This window comes from Malaclemys terrapin, chromosome 4 (assembly GCF_027887155.1).
Source record: "Malaclemys terrapin pileata isolate rMalTer1 chromosome 4, rMalTer1.hap1, whole genome shotgun sequence".
Classification (NCBI taxonomy): domain Eukaryota; kingdom Metazoa; phylum Chordata; order Testudines; family Emydidae; genus Malaclemys; species Malaclemys terrapin.
In genome coordinates, this window is record NC_071508.1 from 20,102,193 (window position 1) to 20,119,376 (window position 17,184).

The 17,184-nt window shown below is 57.2% G+C and overlaps 1 protein-coding gene and 1 non-coding gene across 2 annotated transcripts in view; both read right to left on the reverse strand.

Moving 5' to 3' along the window:
* ITPR3 (inositol 1,4,5-trisphosphate receptor type 3) overlaps positions 1 to 17,184 on the reverse strand; it is an 89,518-nt gene that overhangs the window by 38,319 nt on the left and 34,015 nt on the right. The window contains exons 4-18 of the mRNA XM_054025878.1: positions 15,065 to 15,151; positions 13,636 to 13,794; positions 12,892 to 12,990; positions 12,634 to 12,717; positions 12,035 to 12,181; positions 11,151 to 11,246; positions 10,095 to 10,145; positions 8,774 to 8,916; positions 8,087 to 8,186; positions 7,519 to 7,679; positions 5,588 to 5,729; positions 4,510 to 4,671; positions 3,415 to 3,587; positions 2,334 to 2,453; positions 1,160 to 1,342 (exon numbers count right to left, since the gene is read on the reverse strand). Of these exons, the coding sequence (XP_053881853.1) occupies positions 1,160 to 1,342; positions 2,334 to 2,453; positions 3,415 to 3,587; positions 4,510 to 4,671; positions 5,588 to 5,729; positions 7,519 to 7,679; positions 8,087 to 8,186; positions 8,774 to 8,916; positions 10,095 to 10,145; positions 11,151 to 11,246; positions 12,035 to 12,181; positions 12,634 to 12,717; positions 12,892 to 12,990; positions 13,636 to 13,794; positions 15,065 to 15,151 (1,907 nt within the window). The remainder of the gene's footprint in view (positions 1 to 1,159; positions 1,343 to 2,333; positions 2,454 to 3,414; positions 3,588 to 4,509; positions 4,672 to 5,587; positions 5,730 to 7,518; positions 7,680 to 8,086; positions 8,187 to 8,773; positions 8,917 to 10,094; positions 10,146 to 11,150; positions 11,247 to 12,034; positions 12,182 to 12,633; positions 12,718 to 12,891; positions 12,991 to 13,635; positions 13,795 to 15,064; positions 15,152 to 17,184) is intronic.
* TRNAK-CUU (transfer RNA lysine (anticodon CUU)) lies at positions 4,801 to 4,873 on the reverse strand. Its single transcript has one exon. It is a non-coding gene; the product is annotated as a tRNA-Lys (tRNA).

A 17,184-nucleotide genomic window follows, 5' to 3' on the forward strand; every position in this document is an offset into this window, starting at 1 on the left:
GTAGCCAGGTTTTAAGAGCAGGGGGAGCAAACATAAAAAAGGCGCCCCCCTTGGCTCCTCCTCTGGCCACGCCCCCCCTTGGCTCCTCCTCCGGCTGCTCCGCACCCCCCCCCCAGCTCCTCTCCCACGCCCCCCATCTCATCCCTCCTGCCATTGTCCCTGGCCAGCCCTTCCCCTGCCCCTCTGCTGCCGGTGCCCAGTGCCCACCGGGCCGGGGCTCGCAGCTTGCCAGGCTGAGCAGCAAGCGGCCACCCGCCCGCCCGAGCCCTGCAGTGCTCCTCGCCCTGCTTCGGCAGCCCAGCCAAACGGAGCCTTTCCCTTAAGGCTGCTGCCGAGGCGCCCAGCCTCCTCCCCTCTCGCCGCTTCTCCTGCCGGCCCCCCTATTGCCAGGTGGCACGTGCCCAGCCCAGCCCCGCCGCTGCACGTGCTCCCCCCGGTCCCCCGCCGCCGCACGTGCTCCCCCTGGCTCGGCCCAAGCGCTCCGGACCCGAACGGGCCCAGCAGCGCAGCCCATCCCCGCTCTCTACCTGGCTGCCTGGCGTGCTCCTCCAGACATGCCCACCGCTGGCCCCCTGGCTCCTCCGGTCATGCTGCCCTTCAGAGAGGAGCAGGCCCCACCCGCTGGCACCATCTAAGGTAACCCCTAAGGGGTCGCTTTTGAAAAATGAGGGGAAGCAGCTGCTTCCCCTGCACCCCACTAGCTACGCTACTGAGAACACACCCCACAGTGGCTGGCTAAGGGGGGTGGCCACAAACATGCTCCTCTTCTGTTCCCCCTTTACCTGCACCCAGCCAGTGTCCCATGGGCACACCCCCTCAGCGGGGCTCCTTTAGAGCGGGGCTGGCTTTAGCATTAGCGGGGCAGGCGGGTTGTGTCCCCCATTGCCAGACAGGGAGATGGGCCGGACGGTCATCTCCCTGGCTCATCCCAGCACCTGAGGAGGGGGATTGGGCTGGCCCAGGAGTGGCCGAGCATATGGAGACATGGAGGGGGCGGGGACGGCACTCGCAGAGCCCAGCATCGTTTCCCTTGATGCTGAGTTCCAATCCCTGGTGAACTCCCCCTAAAAGCCCAGCTCAGCCAGGGGTGGATTTACTCCAATCCTCACGCTGTCCCTGTCGGACCCCCGGGAGGGTCAGGGAGGCCGCACGGTGTTACCTGTAGTAACTCAGGATGTTCTCATCATGAGCGTTGCCCGCCCGCGCCTCCTGCGCCAGCTGCCGGATGCTTTTCTCGTGGCAGTCATTGTTCTTGTCACTCCAGGTCAGCCAGACCTCCTCCTCGGAGTACTCGATGCTCAGGTATTCATGGGTCTGGGACATCTCCTTCACTGGCCTCAGCCTACAATCACACCGCCATGTTCAACAGGTGTCTTTACTCCCCATTGTATAGATGGGGAAACCGAGGCACGGCGAGGCAACGGGACTCGCCCAAAGTCACACAAGGAGTCAGCATTCCAGACTCCCCGGGCCTGTGCTCTGACCGTTTGACTACACTACCTCCCATCTCACACGGGGCAGAGGAATAACCAGCAAGGAAAGAAAACTCATTGGGTATCGCAGGCTGGGAAGATCCTCTTCTAGACTGCTGACCAGGAGCAGAACCAAGGGAGCAGAAGGCTGAGCCCAGAGAATCCACCTGTCCCAGACTGATGCTGGGAATTGTGGCGTGGGCAAGCCGAAGAAGGCCGATACTTTATCCTGTGTCTTAGGCACTAATTTCAGGAGGCTCCCCGTAACAATGGCCCAGATCCATCCCTCTATATGTTGGCCCCATCACTGTAGTATCTGAGAGCCTCACCATCTCTAATGGGGTCATCCTCACAACCCCGCTGTGAGGATGGGCAGGGCTATTCTCCCCATACTACAGAAGGGCAACTGAGGCACAGGGTAGATTAAGCGAGGTACCCAAGGTCACACAGGGAGTTGGTGGCAGAACAGGGAATTGAGCCTGGGTGAGTATCCTGGCCACTAGCCCATCCTTCTCCTCACTGGACAGATGGGGAATTGGGGCAGAGAGAGAGTCAATGATGTACCCAAGGAATGGAACCCAGACCTCCTGAGTCCCTGACCAAGGCCTTAATCACTAGACCACCCTTTCTCTACCCCCTTGAAATCAATGGAGTGATGCCAATTTCCACCAGCTGAGGTGCTGGCCCTGAAGATTGATGGGTGGGGGGCGGGGTTAGCTGGCCCTGAAGTCTCATTCCACCCTATGAATTGATGGGGGGGCAGGTCCTGTGACTCTCCCCACTCCACACACGCTACAGTCCCCCATGGCGGGGTTGGGAAGGGCCCAGCACTCAGGGCTGAGCGGCCCCTGGGATACTCACTCCGTTTTAATCAGGATGTCGCTGTTCTTGGGGTCCAGCACACACTTGCAGATCAGCTCCTGGGTGACGGGGATGGCGATGTGGTTGGACACACACAGGTCCGAGAGGTAATCTAAAAACCTGGGGCGAGCACAAGAGAGCCACAGCTCACGGTCAGATGGGGCGGGGTGAGGGGGTGGGGTGGGCTGGTTTGGGGCTGCTTTGAAGGAGAAGGGCACCCCAGTGGATGCTCTGGCCTCTCTCTCAAAGCTAGTGTCTTCGCATGAACCTGGACTGGGGTTGCAGACCTTATGGAGCTGTTGGCTTGACGCACAGGATAGGTCTTTGAGGCTTGGAGAGCGCATGCTCCCCACTAGTGAGAAACCCTGCTCTGGCATTCACACCCAGGAGGGTCCTCTTGCATGAGCACCAGGCTCAGCCGAATCTCGCCTTCAGCGCCTGCCCTTTGTCCGAGTCTCCACCTTCCCAGGCCTCACGACTCTGCTCCCATTCAGCACAGTGCTGCTTTTACCTCGCCAAGATCTGCAGCATCCAATGTCCCATCCCCTGACAGCATAAGCCACCCAGCAGGGCACTGCCAGCCACTGCGATCCCCCCGGGAGATATCTGGTCTCCTACATCACGAACACCCTGGAAGGTGCTTCCACCCTTCCGATACCCCCGGCCTCTGGAGTTCTGCCCCCGCATGGCTCTGCTAGCCTCTCCGATCCCTCCAGTCCTGGAGAGCCAACCCCTTCTAGCATAGGTCACTTTGCAAGGCCTGCTACTCCCTCCACTACCCCAGACTCTGGATTCCTCCTGTTTCCTGCATAACTCCCTCTCCAGGGCACTGCTAGTTCCTACGATCCAAACGCCAAACATACCACCTCCTTCACAAGCACAGTCTCTCTGCTGGCCAGCAACCTTTACGGCTGCAATAGAGCAACATTCAGCTGGTTGGACACTACAGTCTTCAAACACCAGCGCACAGGGGGAGGGAGAAATTGAACAGAAAAAAAGAGGTTCCCCAAACGTCCGTACAGGGGCCCATCGCTCAGTGCACACAGACTGCGACACAGCGGCCAGATTGCACGGCACGCACCTGGGTTCCCGGTTCTTGCGCACCAGGCTGACGAAGGTCTCCACCTCGGTCTTGGTGATGTGCTTCTCCAGCAGCTTGCGGTTGTTGTGCAGGAGGGCGGTGATGGTGTCCTCTGCCAGGATGTCATAGCCGATCTGGGACTGCATCATGCCGAACTGCTTGGCGATATGTTCCTGGAGGGGAGAGGCACAGATCAGCTGGGGGGAGGGGCAGAGCAGCTGGGAGGGGACAGGGAGGACCAGGACTAGCACTGGGTGCCAATGGTGACCCAAAAATACACCCCCAGCGTGAGCAACAAGTAGGGTGAGCAACATCTGGAATCGGTGCTCTGACACCAACTGGGGTGCCTGTCCAATGCAGAGACCCAGTGCCTGCAGACCCAACCTCTGGGGAAGGCATCCAGGTTCCCCACGGGCTGATTATGGTTGGGTGTGTGCTGGCAGTGGGCGCGGGTCTCATCCTCCATCCAGGTCCGACTGCTGCCCCCTCCTCTCAGACCTCTGTGAGCCATTTCCTCAGAGCACTCTCTGCTTCCGGCACCTATCTCCTTAAAGGGCTTCACCCCATAGGCCCTGCTCACTGTCTGGCCAGCTGTGGAGAGAAGGATCCCCGCCCAGGGGTTCTCCATCACAGTCAGTGTTAAATGGTGGCCAAGAGGAAGATCCAAGCTCCAGAGAGAGAGAGAGAGAGAGAGGACAAGGTTCCTGCCTGCCTTGGGGACAGCAGAGCTGGCATGTGGTGGGGAGGCCAGGGGCCTGGAAACTCTGTCACTTCATGGCCCTAGTAGTTGACAGCTCCAGTGGGAAGACAGGGAATTATCCATATGGGTGATTCTGCTAGAGCAGCAGGAGTGCACGGGAGTCCTAAAGCCCACAGCTTGCTAGCCAAATCAGCAACCCGTGCGAGTGGGTTCCTGGAGAGCAGATGGAGATGGCTTGCTCCCTTTTTGTGATATGGACGTACAGCGCCTAGCACAATGGTGCCACGATCTCCAATTAGGGCCTCAAGGTGCTACCGTAATACAGATGACAATGTACCATGTGGAGCCAGGAGCTGCAGCCAGGACGACCCGGCCACTCTGCCACATGGACCCACCTGGTTCTTGCGATAGTCCTCCTGGGAGTGCCGCAGCACCCGGTAGCAGAGGCGGAACATGTACTGATAGGGAGCGTTCTTCTGATCCGACAGCTCCTCCAGCCGCACCAGGGGGCCTTCCCCTCCTTTTTCCTTGAATGGAGCTTTCAGGATCCCGAAGATCTAATCGAACACAAAAGAGGGAAGCCGGAGGGAGTCAGATTCCAAGCTGCCCCCCGCAGAGTCCTTCTCTGCTTTCAGAGCTGCACCTCAGGCCTCTCCATTTAGTACACTTAAGGCAGCAAGATCAAGCGCCCAACATGGGGCTTGAACCCATAACCCTGAGATTAAGAGTCTCATGCTCTACCAACTGAGCTAGTCAGGCGGTCACAGACATTTCTACTGTGAGATAAGGGAGTTCCTGCAGGCAGAGGCTGGTTAAACCCCCCCTGCTGCAAACTCAAGGCTGGAGAAGACCCCTTCCCATGGTAGTTCAAGGGATGCAGTGGGTCCCCTCTGGAGACCTCGACTCTGATCACAAGCAAAATGAGTTGGACCATCTAAGGCCTGCGTGGAGATTTTGTGACATCAAAAAAAGCACCCTACATCTCATTGGGCTCCAAAGGAACCCAAGGCTGGAATAAGAGTGGGGCCGGCAGGTCAAGTTTGATGAGTGTCAGCAGAGCTGCGTGTGGGGCACAAGACTGATAGCCGTGGGGAGCTGCAGGTCAGGACTGATTGGCATCCGTGATGGAAGAGGGCAGCTTGCATGACACCAACACCAAGTGTACCTGCCCTCTGGCCAATTTCTAAGAGCACCTTATTTTAATGATCTTTCCATTGACCAAATTTGCCCCCCAACCCCAACTATGAATAACTTCTAACAATAACTATGTAAAAAAGCCCCTGAAGAATACAAGCTGGCTGCACAGACACACAGTCTGCAATTCTCCAGTCTCTCTCTGACCAGCCCATCCCCAAATTCCCGTTCCCCAGGGCATGTTTTCCCCACAGCTCAGTGAGGGTTCAGTGGCTGAATCGTTTTGGTTCAAACCCAAATCCGCATCCCTACGTGTCCCTCCTCTCCCATCCTGCTCACCTGTTTCAGGATGTTCTGCTCCCGCATGAGTTTCTGCCTCTCTCGGTTGGGTTTGGTCACCATGATGTCCAACACATTCTGCCCATTGTTGGGAACGTCGCTGACGAAAAACACCAGGTCCTCCAGCAGCTGGATCACAAACCTGCAAAACGGACAGCATGCAACATCATTATCGGCAGCGGGTGCATCCATGCCACCTGGGACCTCAGCAATGGGAGGGTTAATAACCAGAGAGCAGCCTAGAACCGCTCTTAATCTCCAAACTAACCCCCAATTGTTGGGTGGTTCATACAAAACAAATGAAACCCAAGTTGGGTTTTGAGGAACTTACGCAGTGTATAGAACATGTATTGGGCCTCTGTGCAGGAGAGAATGTAACCCCCATAATTTCCATGCAGAAGTTATTCCCTGACCTCAAAGCTTGATTTATGCCCTGAAGCATGAGGGTTTAGACCCCTTATAATTGTGTAGAACCAGAAAAAGAATTAGATAAGTTCATAGAGGATAGATCCATCAATGGTTATTAGCCAAGATGGTCAGGGATGCAACCCCATGCTCTGGGTGTCCTTAGCCTCTGACTGCCAGAGGCTGGGAGCGGACGACAGGGGATGGATCCCTTGATGACTGCCTGTTCTGTTCATTCCCTCTGAAACACCTGGTGTTGGTCACTGTCAGAAGATGGGATACTGGGTTAGATGGACCATTGGTCTGACCCAGTATGGCCGTTCTTATGTTCTCATGTGTATTCAAACTAAAGTACATAAAGAATTTGGCTTGGACCGCAGGACCAATATCCTCCCCCTTGTGAATAGTCATGAGTTTGATCATCATGAGTAGTCAGTACCCTGGTTCTCTTCCACAAGACATAGCCCTTCAGCCAAGTTTCTGGCGCCCCGTAGTCCAAGGGGCTCAGCTTGTCTCCTGGCGGAGGGGTGGCAAAGGGGAAGTGGCTCAGTCTGTCTGCATCACCGTATCGCTGTGTTTTGCTTAGGAAATGCCAAGAACCCACCCACCTATAAATAACACCACGCTATCACGGGGCCATCTCCCAGCTCCTAATTTATTTCTCTCGTTGCAAAGGAGGGGCTGGCACAGGCCCGACACAATCTGATTTCCTTGCTGTGCCCCTGGGGAGGACCAGGCTTGTAATCAGGCCACTGGCAGGGAAGCTCTAGGCCGAGAGCCATGGTATGCCATGAGTAACAGAGATACGGCCCGGCCCACGGACCCTGCCACCACCCAGCACCGGAGGGCAGGCTGCATTCTAGCAGCACTCTGCTAGTAGAATTGCATGCTTCATTGCTTATTGTAGGCTGGATATCCAACTAGGCCCCACCCCCACCCCCCACCACATCCCTTCTGCATCCCGAGTGATCACTTGGTCAGGGGGGAAAGGCCTGGCCACAGTAGGGGTGACGGGACCAGCTGAGGGCGAGAGGCCTGGCGGGGGGGCTGGCCAGTGTTGGGGGCTGAGATGCCTTGCTGGGGGTGATCTCAATTGGAATGGAGACTAGGGAGCCTCCCTGGAGGACCCAGCTAACCGGCTTGGAGAGGCAAGAGGCTTCCAGCAGCATCATTTCCACCAAAGTCAGGCCCCCAGAGTGTCCATTTGGTACTGCAGGCAGAGGAAGATCTCTGGCACCCTAACTCTACGCTCACTGCCTCACCCCTGCACCAGAGTGACTCTGCTCCCCTCCCACAGACATCTGGGAGGCGATGTGACCAAACAGTGATCTGAGTGAAAATCAGGCTTTCCTGGGTTTCACCAAAATCCACAGGGCTCAGCACACTGGAGCCTCTGATGCTCCCTGAGACTCATCGGATGCAATGTTCAAAAGTCACCACGTTACAGACAGACAGAGGTGCCTTTGAGTTGAGCATGGGCCTGGCTTTGCTTGGCCAATGGTCAGAAGCACGGCTGGGTTTGTTACCTGCGGTCGTTCTGGCTGATGAAGCCCTCGTTCATCTTCTCCACCACGTTGGCCAGCATGTAGCTGGCATCGTTGGCAAAATCCAGGTCCCGGATTTCTGACACTGGCACAGAGACAATGGCAAAAGCTTCTTTGTCCTCCTTGGTGGGGCAAGTGCCAAGCTGAAAGAGAGAACCCAGTGTTACCCCTTACCACAACCCGCTTCAGCTCCAGCGAGAGCATCTGCTGCAGGGTCAGACACACACGGGCACCTTCTCAACACTTTACCCACTACAACGCTGGGCTCCGGGTATACCCCCCTGCACACACACACACTGCTATCTAGCACCACCACAGCACCTTTACTCCATCCATGGTGGGATGAATGACCCACCCTAACCCCTCCCTACCTCATGGCTACTATCAGCTATTGCATTGGACAGCTAAGGTGGGTTCTAGGTTGCTTTGGTTGGGTTCTAGGTTGCTTTGGTCCTCCTGATGATGATCAAGAGCTCACAGGGACATGAACTCTGAATTCCAAGAGCTCATAAGACCCTGCAGCCAAGCTGTGACCAAGCGTGGGACGTACCATGAGACGAATGGGTCTCTCTTCATCGATGTCAATGGGCACGTCAGTGCTCTGGATCCAAGTGTTCGTACAGAGGTGGCGCAACCTCACGTAGGAGTTCCTGAAATCAGTACAATGAAGGTTCTGTTCCTATCGCGCTTTCCATCCAGAAAGGCGCGGAAGCACTTTCCAGATGTGCAGATGGGAATCACATCAAACTTCCCTGTGCTGAAATGCAGCCACCTCTGGGGTGGGACACGACAGTCATTCTGCATCAGCAAGCCTACAGAACACGATTTGGGGCAGGAGAAAAACAAAGCAATTCCTGCAAGGGAATTAGGGGAGTCGACACAGTCACCAAGCGGGAATCGGGCCAGGACCCCATGGTGGCGCTACTGCTTTTCCAACACACAGCAGCTCCAGCCACGCAGCTCCCACCGGTGAGCTGGCTCAGCGAGAACAGGGCCACTTACACTTTCCCTTAGAGGTCCCCCAGGCAAGAGTGGACCAGGTTTCAGTACTAGGCTTTCAGGTTGTCTGACGGCAACTCCATGCTCCCTTCCTTGACCCCAAATCTTCCCCCCTTCTGAAGCAGCCCAGCCTCCATGAGACTGCGCCCAACAGGCGAACTAGCTCTGAATTCCCACCAGGCCATGAAGCTGACTGAGTCGGTGAGGTTTCACAGTGGACCCGGGCATCCCCGCGTACCGAGGGACGAAGGAATCCGTCTTCTGCAGCGTGGTGGGGTCCAACTCAAAGAGGGAGGCGATGTCATTCCCGTGGGGCACGGCCACCAGCCGGTATTTGATCTTCTCCCCCGTTTTCCTCCGGCTGGAGCGAATGGTCCCGCCCTGCACCAAGGGAAGTAGCTGTTGAGCGTGGTACCAAGCGGTTGGACGTGGTACCAAGGTCCCACACGCACTCGTGCTCTAGGGGGAAGGCGGGTCAGGCTTGAGACACAGCAGAAGCTTCCAAGAAACTGGGCTGGGGCCTTGCAGCACGAAAACAGTCACACACACACACACACACACACACACACACACACACACACACACACACACACACATGAGGAGAGGATTGGCCAAATCCACCTCTATGGCTTCCCAAAGGCACTTGGTAAATGGGGTAAAAGAACCTCTCTGCCACAGGGCTAGGAAGTCATCTCTCTTCTACCACCACCTCATCTGCACGCCCTTCCAGCACGCTCTGAGCTGTGCGAAACATAGGCGCCGACTTCCCCTCTGCCCGGTGGGTGCTCGACCCCACTCCGCTCCTGGCCCCACCCCTGCACTGCCCTCGTCCTGCCCCCATTCCACCCCTTCCCCAAAGTTCCCCCCTCCCGCCCCCATTCCACCTCCTTCCCCCAAGTCCCCGCCCATTCTCCACCTCCTCCCCGAGCGTGCTGCGTCCCCGCTCCTCCCCCTCCCTCCCGGAAAGTCCTAAGTGTCGCCAAACAGCTGTTAGGCGGCGGGGGAGGGGGACAGGAAGTGCTGGGAGGGAGGGGGAGGAGCGGGGATGCGGCGCACTCGGGATGGGGAGGAGGCGAGGCAGGGGCGGAGGGAGCTTGGCTGCCGGTGGGTGCAGAGCACCCGCTAATTTTTCCCCGTGGGTGCTCCAGCCCCGGAGCACCCATGGAGTCGGCGCCTATGGTGCGAACCCTCCAGGCAGTTAGATTCCAACCAGATGTAATAACACCTGCAGGGGGTGCACTCGGGACACTTGGCCAGTGTGCTACACAGAGATGCCTCATGGAGCAGGTACGCTGAGCAAGGCATCCTTCCAACACTGCCATGAGCACCACACCCACCAGAGCACAATGCCCCTCCAGTGTCACCCTGAGTATCAGGTGTTGCTGTTCCCCGGAATCTAACTGCACCTGCTCCATCCCTAGCTGGGCCAATGGCCCGTTCTGTTACAGTGCTGATTCCCTGTGTGAGAGTCTCAGTGGATGAGCAGGAAAATTACTTCCAGGCCCGGAGAGCAGCAGCAGCTCAGCCACTGGCCAAGCAGAACACAGCTCAGAGCTCACCGTGGGTGCAGACTTGGGATCGGCAGCATCTCCTTTGTAACTTGGGTTTTCCTAAAACGTGAAAGAAATATTAAATAAATAACTATATAAACACGAAAGTTGGGCCGTTGACTCTGACCCTTTCAAATTCCAAGCAGCAGGGTTTGTCACCTGCTCTTCCTTCCACTGACTTCAACGGAGACATGCCAGATAAATCTCTCTTGGATGTCTCGCTCTAAAATATAGGTTCTATCCTTCGCCGCACCATGTGGCCCTGAGGCAGGAACGGGTGGACGAAATGTTCTGGCCTGTCTTATGGAGGTCAGACTAGATCGGTGGTTTTCAACCTGTGGTGCCTGGACCCCTGGGGATCCGCAGACTCCGTCTTAGATTTCCAAAGGAGTCCGCACCGCCATTTGAAATGTTTTAGTAGCCCACAAAGTTTAAAAGGTTGAAAACCACTGGAGTAGATGATCATTCTGGCCCTGAAATCTGCAAATGCCCCGGAGGACTAGCAAGAGCTGAATTTGGTCAGGAGTCAGAAAAGAGTTAAGGACGGCTGGCCAAATTCCTTTTCGTCAAAGCAATGGGGTTGTGGTGAAAGGATTGACAGTAGAGCTTGGCCCGGGATGAGCATATAAAAGGACAGCAGGCCAAGCGGAAAGGGAAAACGTGAAGAGCAAGTTTGACAAGTGCGTGCCAGTTCTGGGGGCTTTCTGCTGGGCAAATGGCATGGCAAATGGGCAAACAGCAATGTTGTTCATGGCCCTGGTCCCAAGCCTTGGCATCTCGGCCTCCTATAAGTCAGGAGGAACTGGGAAGGAGCTATGGACCCTCCTGTCAGCAAGGGCAAGGAGCCTCCCAGGCAAAAAGTTCTCAAAGTGCCCTATAAACTGGATTAAGGTGAGCTTCGGCCCCAAGGAAAATGTGCAGGGCCCCCACGCAGAACATGGCCCTCCAGAGAGCGGTCACTGCTCTGCATTACAGGCAAGTTTGCAGTCCCTTTGCAAGGGATGGCAAGACCTCAATGGCAGCAGGAGCGGACCCTCTCCCTCCAGCCCCCGCCGCTGCTCTTACCTCCGCGGCCAGGTAGTTCCCAGTGGCGAGATGCTTGAAGCGGTACAGGCCGTTCCAGTGCCCGGCTCCACCTCGGCAGGGATCGTGATGGACCACCTGAAAGGCACGCGGGGAGAGGAAGGAGGATCCAGGGGTTAGGGCACTAGCCTGGGACTTGGGAGACCACACTGAATTCCCTGCTCCGCCACAGACCTTGGGAAGTCACTTAGCCTCTCTGTGCCTCAGTTCCCTGCCTGTAAAATGGGGATAACAGCCCCGCCCTGCCCTGCCTCGCAGGGGCGTTGTGAGGGGAAATGCAGGAAAGAGAGTGAGGTGCTCAGAACCTAAGTACCTAGGATAGCTCTGTGCTGGGTCAGGTGGGGTGGCTGGGACAGGTACACCCCAGAGCAGACACGGCTTCCAGCAGGGAACAGGAACCATCTGAACCCTCTAGATGTTCATGGTGGTAGATCCCGGGCTCTGCTTTGGACCTATCGTTAGCTCTGTGCAGCGATTAACTGCCCCTTTTCAGTGGGCAGCGCCGCAGCCACCGGCGCTATGGCAGCCTTGCTAAGGGGCAGCATTTTACAATCAGCCCAGGCAGAATGTCTAGGCCCGAAACGTACAGAAACAGCCATTCATTCTGTCAAAGCATCTGCTACGAAAGCGTGAACTCAGCAATCCACAGAGTCACCTGCCAGACTCCAGCCTGACGCTACCCCAGCCTGGGTCACCAGCAGGGCTGGAAGCTGGGACTGTCTGCACCAAAAAACACACCCCTCTCCTCTACCGCCTGAGCTGCCATCAGTTGTCGGCGGTAGTAGGCTGTTATCCTCTGTGCGCACCCGCCACTAGAGAGAGAGCCGACACGCTCTTCCACAAACGTGCTCCCCCCAGGGGCTCACCTCGACTTCCCATAGTGCATTGGAGCTGGTGGCGGACGTGGCAGACTGCCTCAGGGTGGTGCGGAGGAAGACGTGGATTTTGGCCTTGTACTCGTCGCAGGTGAGAAACTTCTCCTGCTCGGCATGGAACAGCCTCACCACATCCCCCTGCCAAGCAGGGACACAGAGAGGAGATTACGAGGGAGGTACCCATGAGACACATGGTTCCGTGGACCCCTTCCCTAAGCTTCAGAGACAATATATGCACTCATGGGCCAATCAGGCCCAACCGCCTTCTTGCAAGGCTGTTGTCCCGCAGAAAGTCTTTGGGATTCAGGCAGCCTCGAGCTTATACCGGTGGCATGCTCAGAAGGGCAATCACATCCAGACACCCTATTGCCCCACACCATTTCCTCCTCCCACTTCACTAGGTAGCAGGATGGGTGAAAGCGCAGGTTTTCCCTCTTAAAGGAGCAGAGCGCTACTCCATGTGTTGGTACAGACTGGCAAAGAAATTCAGATTGATAGTCCCAGGGGCTGGGCCGTGTTTGTACAGCGCCTAGCACAATGGAATCCCTATCCAGCAGCCCTGGCGTGAAGAACGGATGCTTGTTCATTACCCCTTTCAGCACTTCCTCCATGTGGTCCCGGAACTGCATGAACAGGTTGATTTTCCAGCTGGTGTTGCAATTGACCGAGTTCACCTGGGAAAAAAGACAGAGAGATCAAGATGCTAGAGACAGGCCTGAAACAAAACAGATTGGTTCCAAACAAGCGCTAAAGAAGTTCAGATCCAGACGTGAGCATCGTGACTACTAGCCCTCCCACCGAGTCCCTAGAGTGGACTCGAACCCTTCCCTCCTCCCTGTTCTTGGTACCTCTTTGCAGCCGGCGTTGTCGGCGAGCTCATAGTTGCTGGCGTGCAGTGGCTGCCCAGCGTTCACAGGGTTCAGGATCACTTTGTCTCCCACGACTACCTGGGGAGGAGAATTAGAGGGGGGTGGGGTGAGAGCATGAATATGGGGACTCTGCAGAGGGATAAGCCCCGGGCACGCTGCCTGCATGTCTCTTTCGTGGTTGCTGATGTGGAAGTCTGGCCTTGGAGCATGGTCCTGCCGCCCTCAGGATCCTCCACCAGCCCCCATCACCTTTATTCTGCAAGCCTCTCGCTACTCACAGGGATCTGCAACCGGGATGCAGAGAAGAGACTCTCCCTATCTGGGAATGCACCATCAGCGTTGTTACACAAACAGGCTGGCCTGGGGGGGGGCACGGCTGAGGAACAGGGCATGTCCCCTCTGCCCCACCCTCATCTACTTGAGAGTGAAATCCTAGAGGACACTGAATAGCTCCACTACCACCCACCTGACATCATGCCCCCCCCATCCTGTAGTGGACCCGAGCTGAAGCAGCAGGAGGGAGCATGGTGTAGTGGTTAGGGCTGGAGACCAGGAGTCAGGACTCCTGGATTCTATCCCTGGCTCTGCCACTCACCTTTGGCAGGCCACTTACCCCTCACTGTCTCAGTTTCCCCAGTTGCCTCACAGAACATCGAGTACGACACTCCCCCTCCCACCCCCCGAGCCGTCCCGCCTCGGTTTCTGCCTCCCCACCATACTCACATTATCTCCATTGCTCCTCAGTTTCCAAAAGGGCTGGATAAAGAGCCAGGAGCCCTCGTTGCCCGTGGCATCCAGCGTCACCCTCATGGCGTTCTTCTCCAGCAGGGCGGGGAGACGTTTGTTCACCGTCAGGTACTTGTTACTCTTCATGTGGAGAAGCTGGAAAGCCAAACCCAGTGGCAACCCCAGTCCCTTCTAGGGCACCTTAGCCCAGGCAGGGAATTAGGGAGATCCTGCATGGTGACGCCAGGCAGCACAGGCTGGGAGCGAGAGAGACCCACAGGGTCTGTCTGTGTCCAGCAGCCTCCTCCTTTATATCCACTACTGCAGAGCCCTGTCTCTTCTCCACCACAAGGGACACTGCACGAAGAAGGCCTGGTCTGCCCACATTGCCTTTGGCTTTTGCCTAGTCCTCCAACCTGGCTTGCTGTCTTGGTTCTGTGTGTCACCCCAAGGCCCAAGTTACGGGATGGCCTGAGACTTTCAGGTCTCATGAAGCTGAGTAGTTGTACCCCAAAATCTAACCTGCCAGCAGCAGCCCTCAAACAAAGGTAACTGCCAGGTGACAAACGAACACAGGGTCCCGCGGGTGCAGGGCCAAGGCATTGTACGCTCCTTCGGCAGCCAAAGCAATTGTTTTACTTGTCTGCTAATACTCACCTGCACCCTCACTTCCTGCGCAAGCAGACCGGATCGGGCTGCTGTTATAGAAGCCGCAGCACTGCATAGGGCCCCCTGCGTTCAAAGGGATGCGTTTCCAGCTGCTCATTCAATGGAGCCCACCGATGGGTGAGAATTTACTCCAGTGCTTTGTCACATCCCGGTGCGCCCATCCGCTACTCCACAGCCTGCAGGGTCTTAGCAATGCACCACCAGCCACCCAAACCCCTTCACGTCGAACAACAGGCAGGGAATGGACCAATCTTTAGCTACAACCCAGTTGGGGACTGAATCTAAATACCGATGGTTTACTGCTCAGATGCTCTACTGGTCTGGGACAGAGCCCTGCCCCTTCCCTTACTACCCATGTAGACCCCTCTGCTCTCATACCTGAGGCCAGGTAACTCTGGGTCTACACTGCAATAAAACACCCGCAGCTGGCTCGGGCTGCAGGGCTATAAAATTGCAGCGTAGATGTTTGGGCTGGGGCTGGAGGCCCAGGCTCTTAGACCCTCCCCCTCACGGGGTCTCAGAGCCAGCCGCAGGCGTTTCCCTGCAGTGTGAACATACCCTCCATTAGCTATTGCCTAGATGCTTCTACTAAAACGAACACTTGAGTTCACAGGAAAAGCAACCAGGCAGCTGTGTAGGTGGCTGCAGTCCCTATCCCTGGACGTCCTGGAAGGAGATAAGAGGCCATGCCGCGATCTATAGCCTAGAGCTGCGGGTGATGGTGAGCCCAAGGGAGGGGAGCGCTTGCGGCCTATACCTGGATGACGCTGCCGTACTTCACCACGTCCCCGTGCACCTTCTTATTCTCCGTATCGTTCTGCTTCTGCTCCATCTGCGCTGCATGCTGTCCACAAAACACAGAGCAGGGCCCGGTGAGATGCACCCACCTCCCATCAGGGTGTGGGGGGGAGGAGCATGGGGTAACGAAGGCATCTTCACGCTAGCCACAGGGGGAGGGCAAGCTTGTGATCTACTTCTGGATCCCCTCCCGCTCCACGGCCACGGGCAAGCTCCCAGGCTTGGGGCCACGTTTCACAAAGCGGCCTAGGATTTGGGCTGCCTTGGTCTCTGGGTGCTCAACCTGAGACAACTCGGAGCGGCCAGAGCAGCTCTGCTTGAAGGGTTCTCAGCAGCTCTGAGAATCAGGGCCTAGGGGACTCCAACTGGACACCCAGAAACCGATGCACCCCAAATCGGAGGGCACCTTGGAAAAAAGTTGGCCCCAGTCTTCTGGACAGGTTGGCCCCAGGTCTTACTGTGAACATGAAAACAAGGGAGCGCATGACTTTGCACAGGACTGTGCAAACTGCCTCCACTTGAGGCCCTGCTGGTGCTGGGAAGCCCCTAGCGGTTACCAGAGCCAGCTCTCCTCGAAACACTGGCGGTTACTGCACACCGGAGGCTGCACGTTCTGACTCGCCAGCTGGAGAAAGAGATGGCCACGGAGTAACCAGGAAGCCAGGAGAAAGACTCTGGAGTGGCCAACTGCTCTGAAATGCCTTAGAACAGGCCAGCCAGCCTCTCTCTCCAAAACCACGTGCGTTATCCATGCCTCTGCATGGTGTGTTTAACAGGAAAGTTGTTGCTGTTGAATATATGGAACGAGGAATGAATTCTCCTGCAGGGCATATTTATACGGGGAGTACCGGGGTCTGACTACGTCAGCAGCGTCTCTCCTGGATTGAATGCCAGGCTGTCAAACTGTCCAGCCCAGTGCAGCTTACGGAACCTAGGTATGCCCTAGGGCTACCAGTTAGCCAAGATTGTTCTAGCAGAGGTTACGCGTACAGACAGTGTTTTGGGGAGTAAAAGCTCCCTAATTTATGGCTATGAAGTCTATGCAGATGACTCACAGCCAACATCCATAAAGTTCTGGGTAGCCGGGGATTGCTACAGGGTGATTTTGCGGGTGGTTCATTGGGTTCAAGACACACTCAATTGAATTCCTGCAACTGCAGCAGGGTAAGGGGGATGGGAGCAGGGCCGGCTCCAGGCACCAGCCCACCAGGCTTGTGCTTGGGGCGGCACCTGGAGGGGGGCGGCGCGGCGCTCCGGCCCCCAGGGAGAGTGGGGCCACGGCCGGGCTCGCCGCCTTCCCCCTGGCGCTCTGGCCGCCCTCCCCCCCGGCGCCCTCCCCCCGGCTGCCGGGGAGAGAGTGGCGAGCCCTGGCTGGGGCTCGCAGCCCTCTCGCCGCCCTGCCCCCTGCGCTCTGGGCGCCGGGGGGAGAGCGGAGCCCCGGCTGGGGCTCGCCGCCCTCCTCCCAGGGCTCTGGCCGCCTCCCCCCCCCAAGGGCGGCCGGCGGCTTTTTTGCCTGGGGCGGCAAAAAAGCCAGAGCCGGCCCTGGATGGCAGAACCTCTGCCTTTCCCATCTACTCTTCTATTCCTAAACCAGACTGCACAACACCGTCAGCTAGGGTTACCGTACATCCGGTTTTTCCCAGATATGTCCAGCTTTTCGGCAATCAAACCCCTGTCCGGGGGGAATTGCCAAAAAGCCGAACATGTCCGGGAAAAATACCGGCCAGGCACTTTCTCTCCCGCGGCTGCTCTGCTCCTCCCCGGACTCAGACTTCGGCTCTGTTTAAGAGCCAAGCTGCCCGAGCCAGCGCTACCGGCTTTGGGCAGCCCCCGTGCCTCCGGACCCTGCGCCACCGGAGCAGAGCAGCTGGAGCCGGGGAGGAGAAGTGCCCGGCCGGGGGCGCAGGGTCCAGAGGCATAGGGGCTGCCCGAAGCCCGAGTGCTACCGGCTTCATGGTTTGCTGGGCAGCCTCCAGACCCTGCGCCCCCGGCTGGGCGCTTCCCCTCCCGGGCTCCAGCTGTGCTGGGGAAGCGCCGGCCGGGGGCGCAGGGTCTGGAGGCTGCCCGGCAAACCGTAAA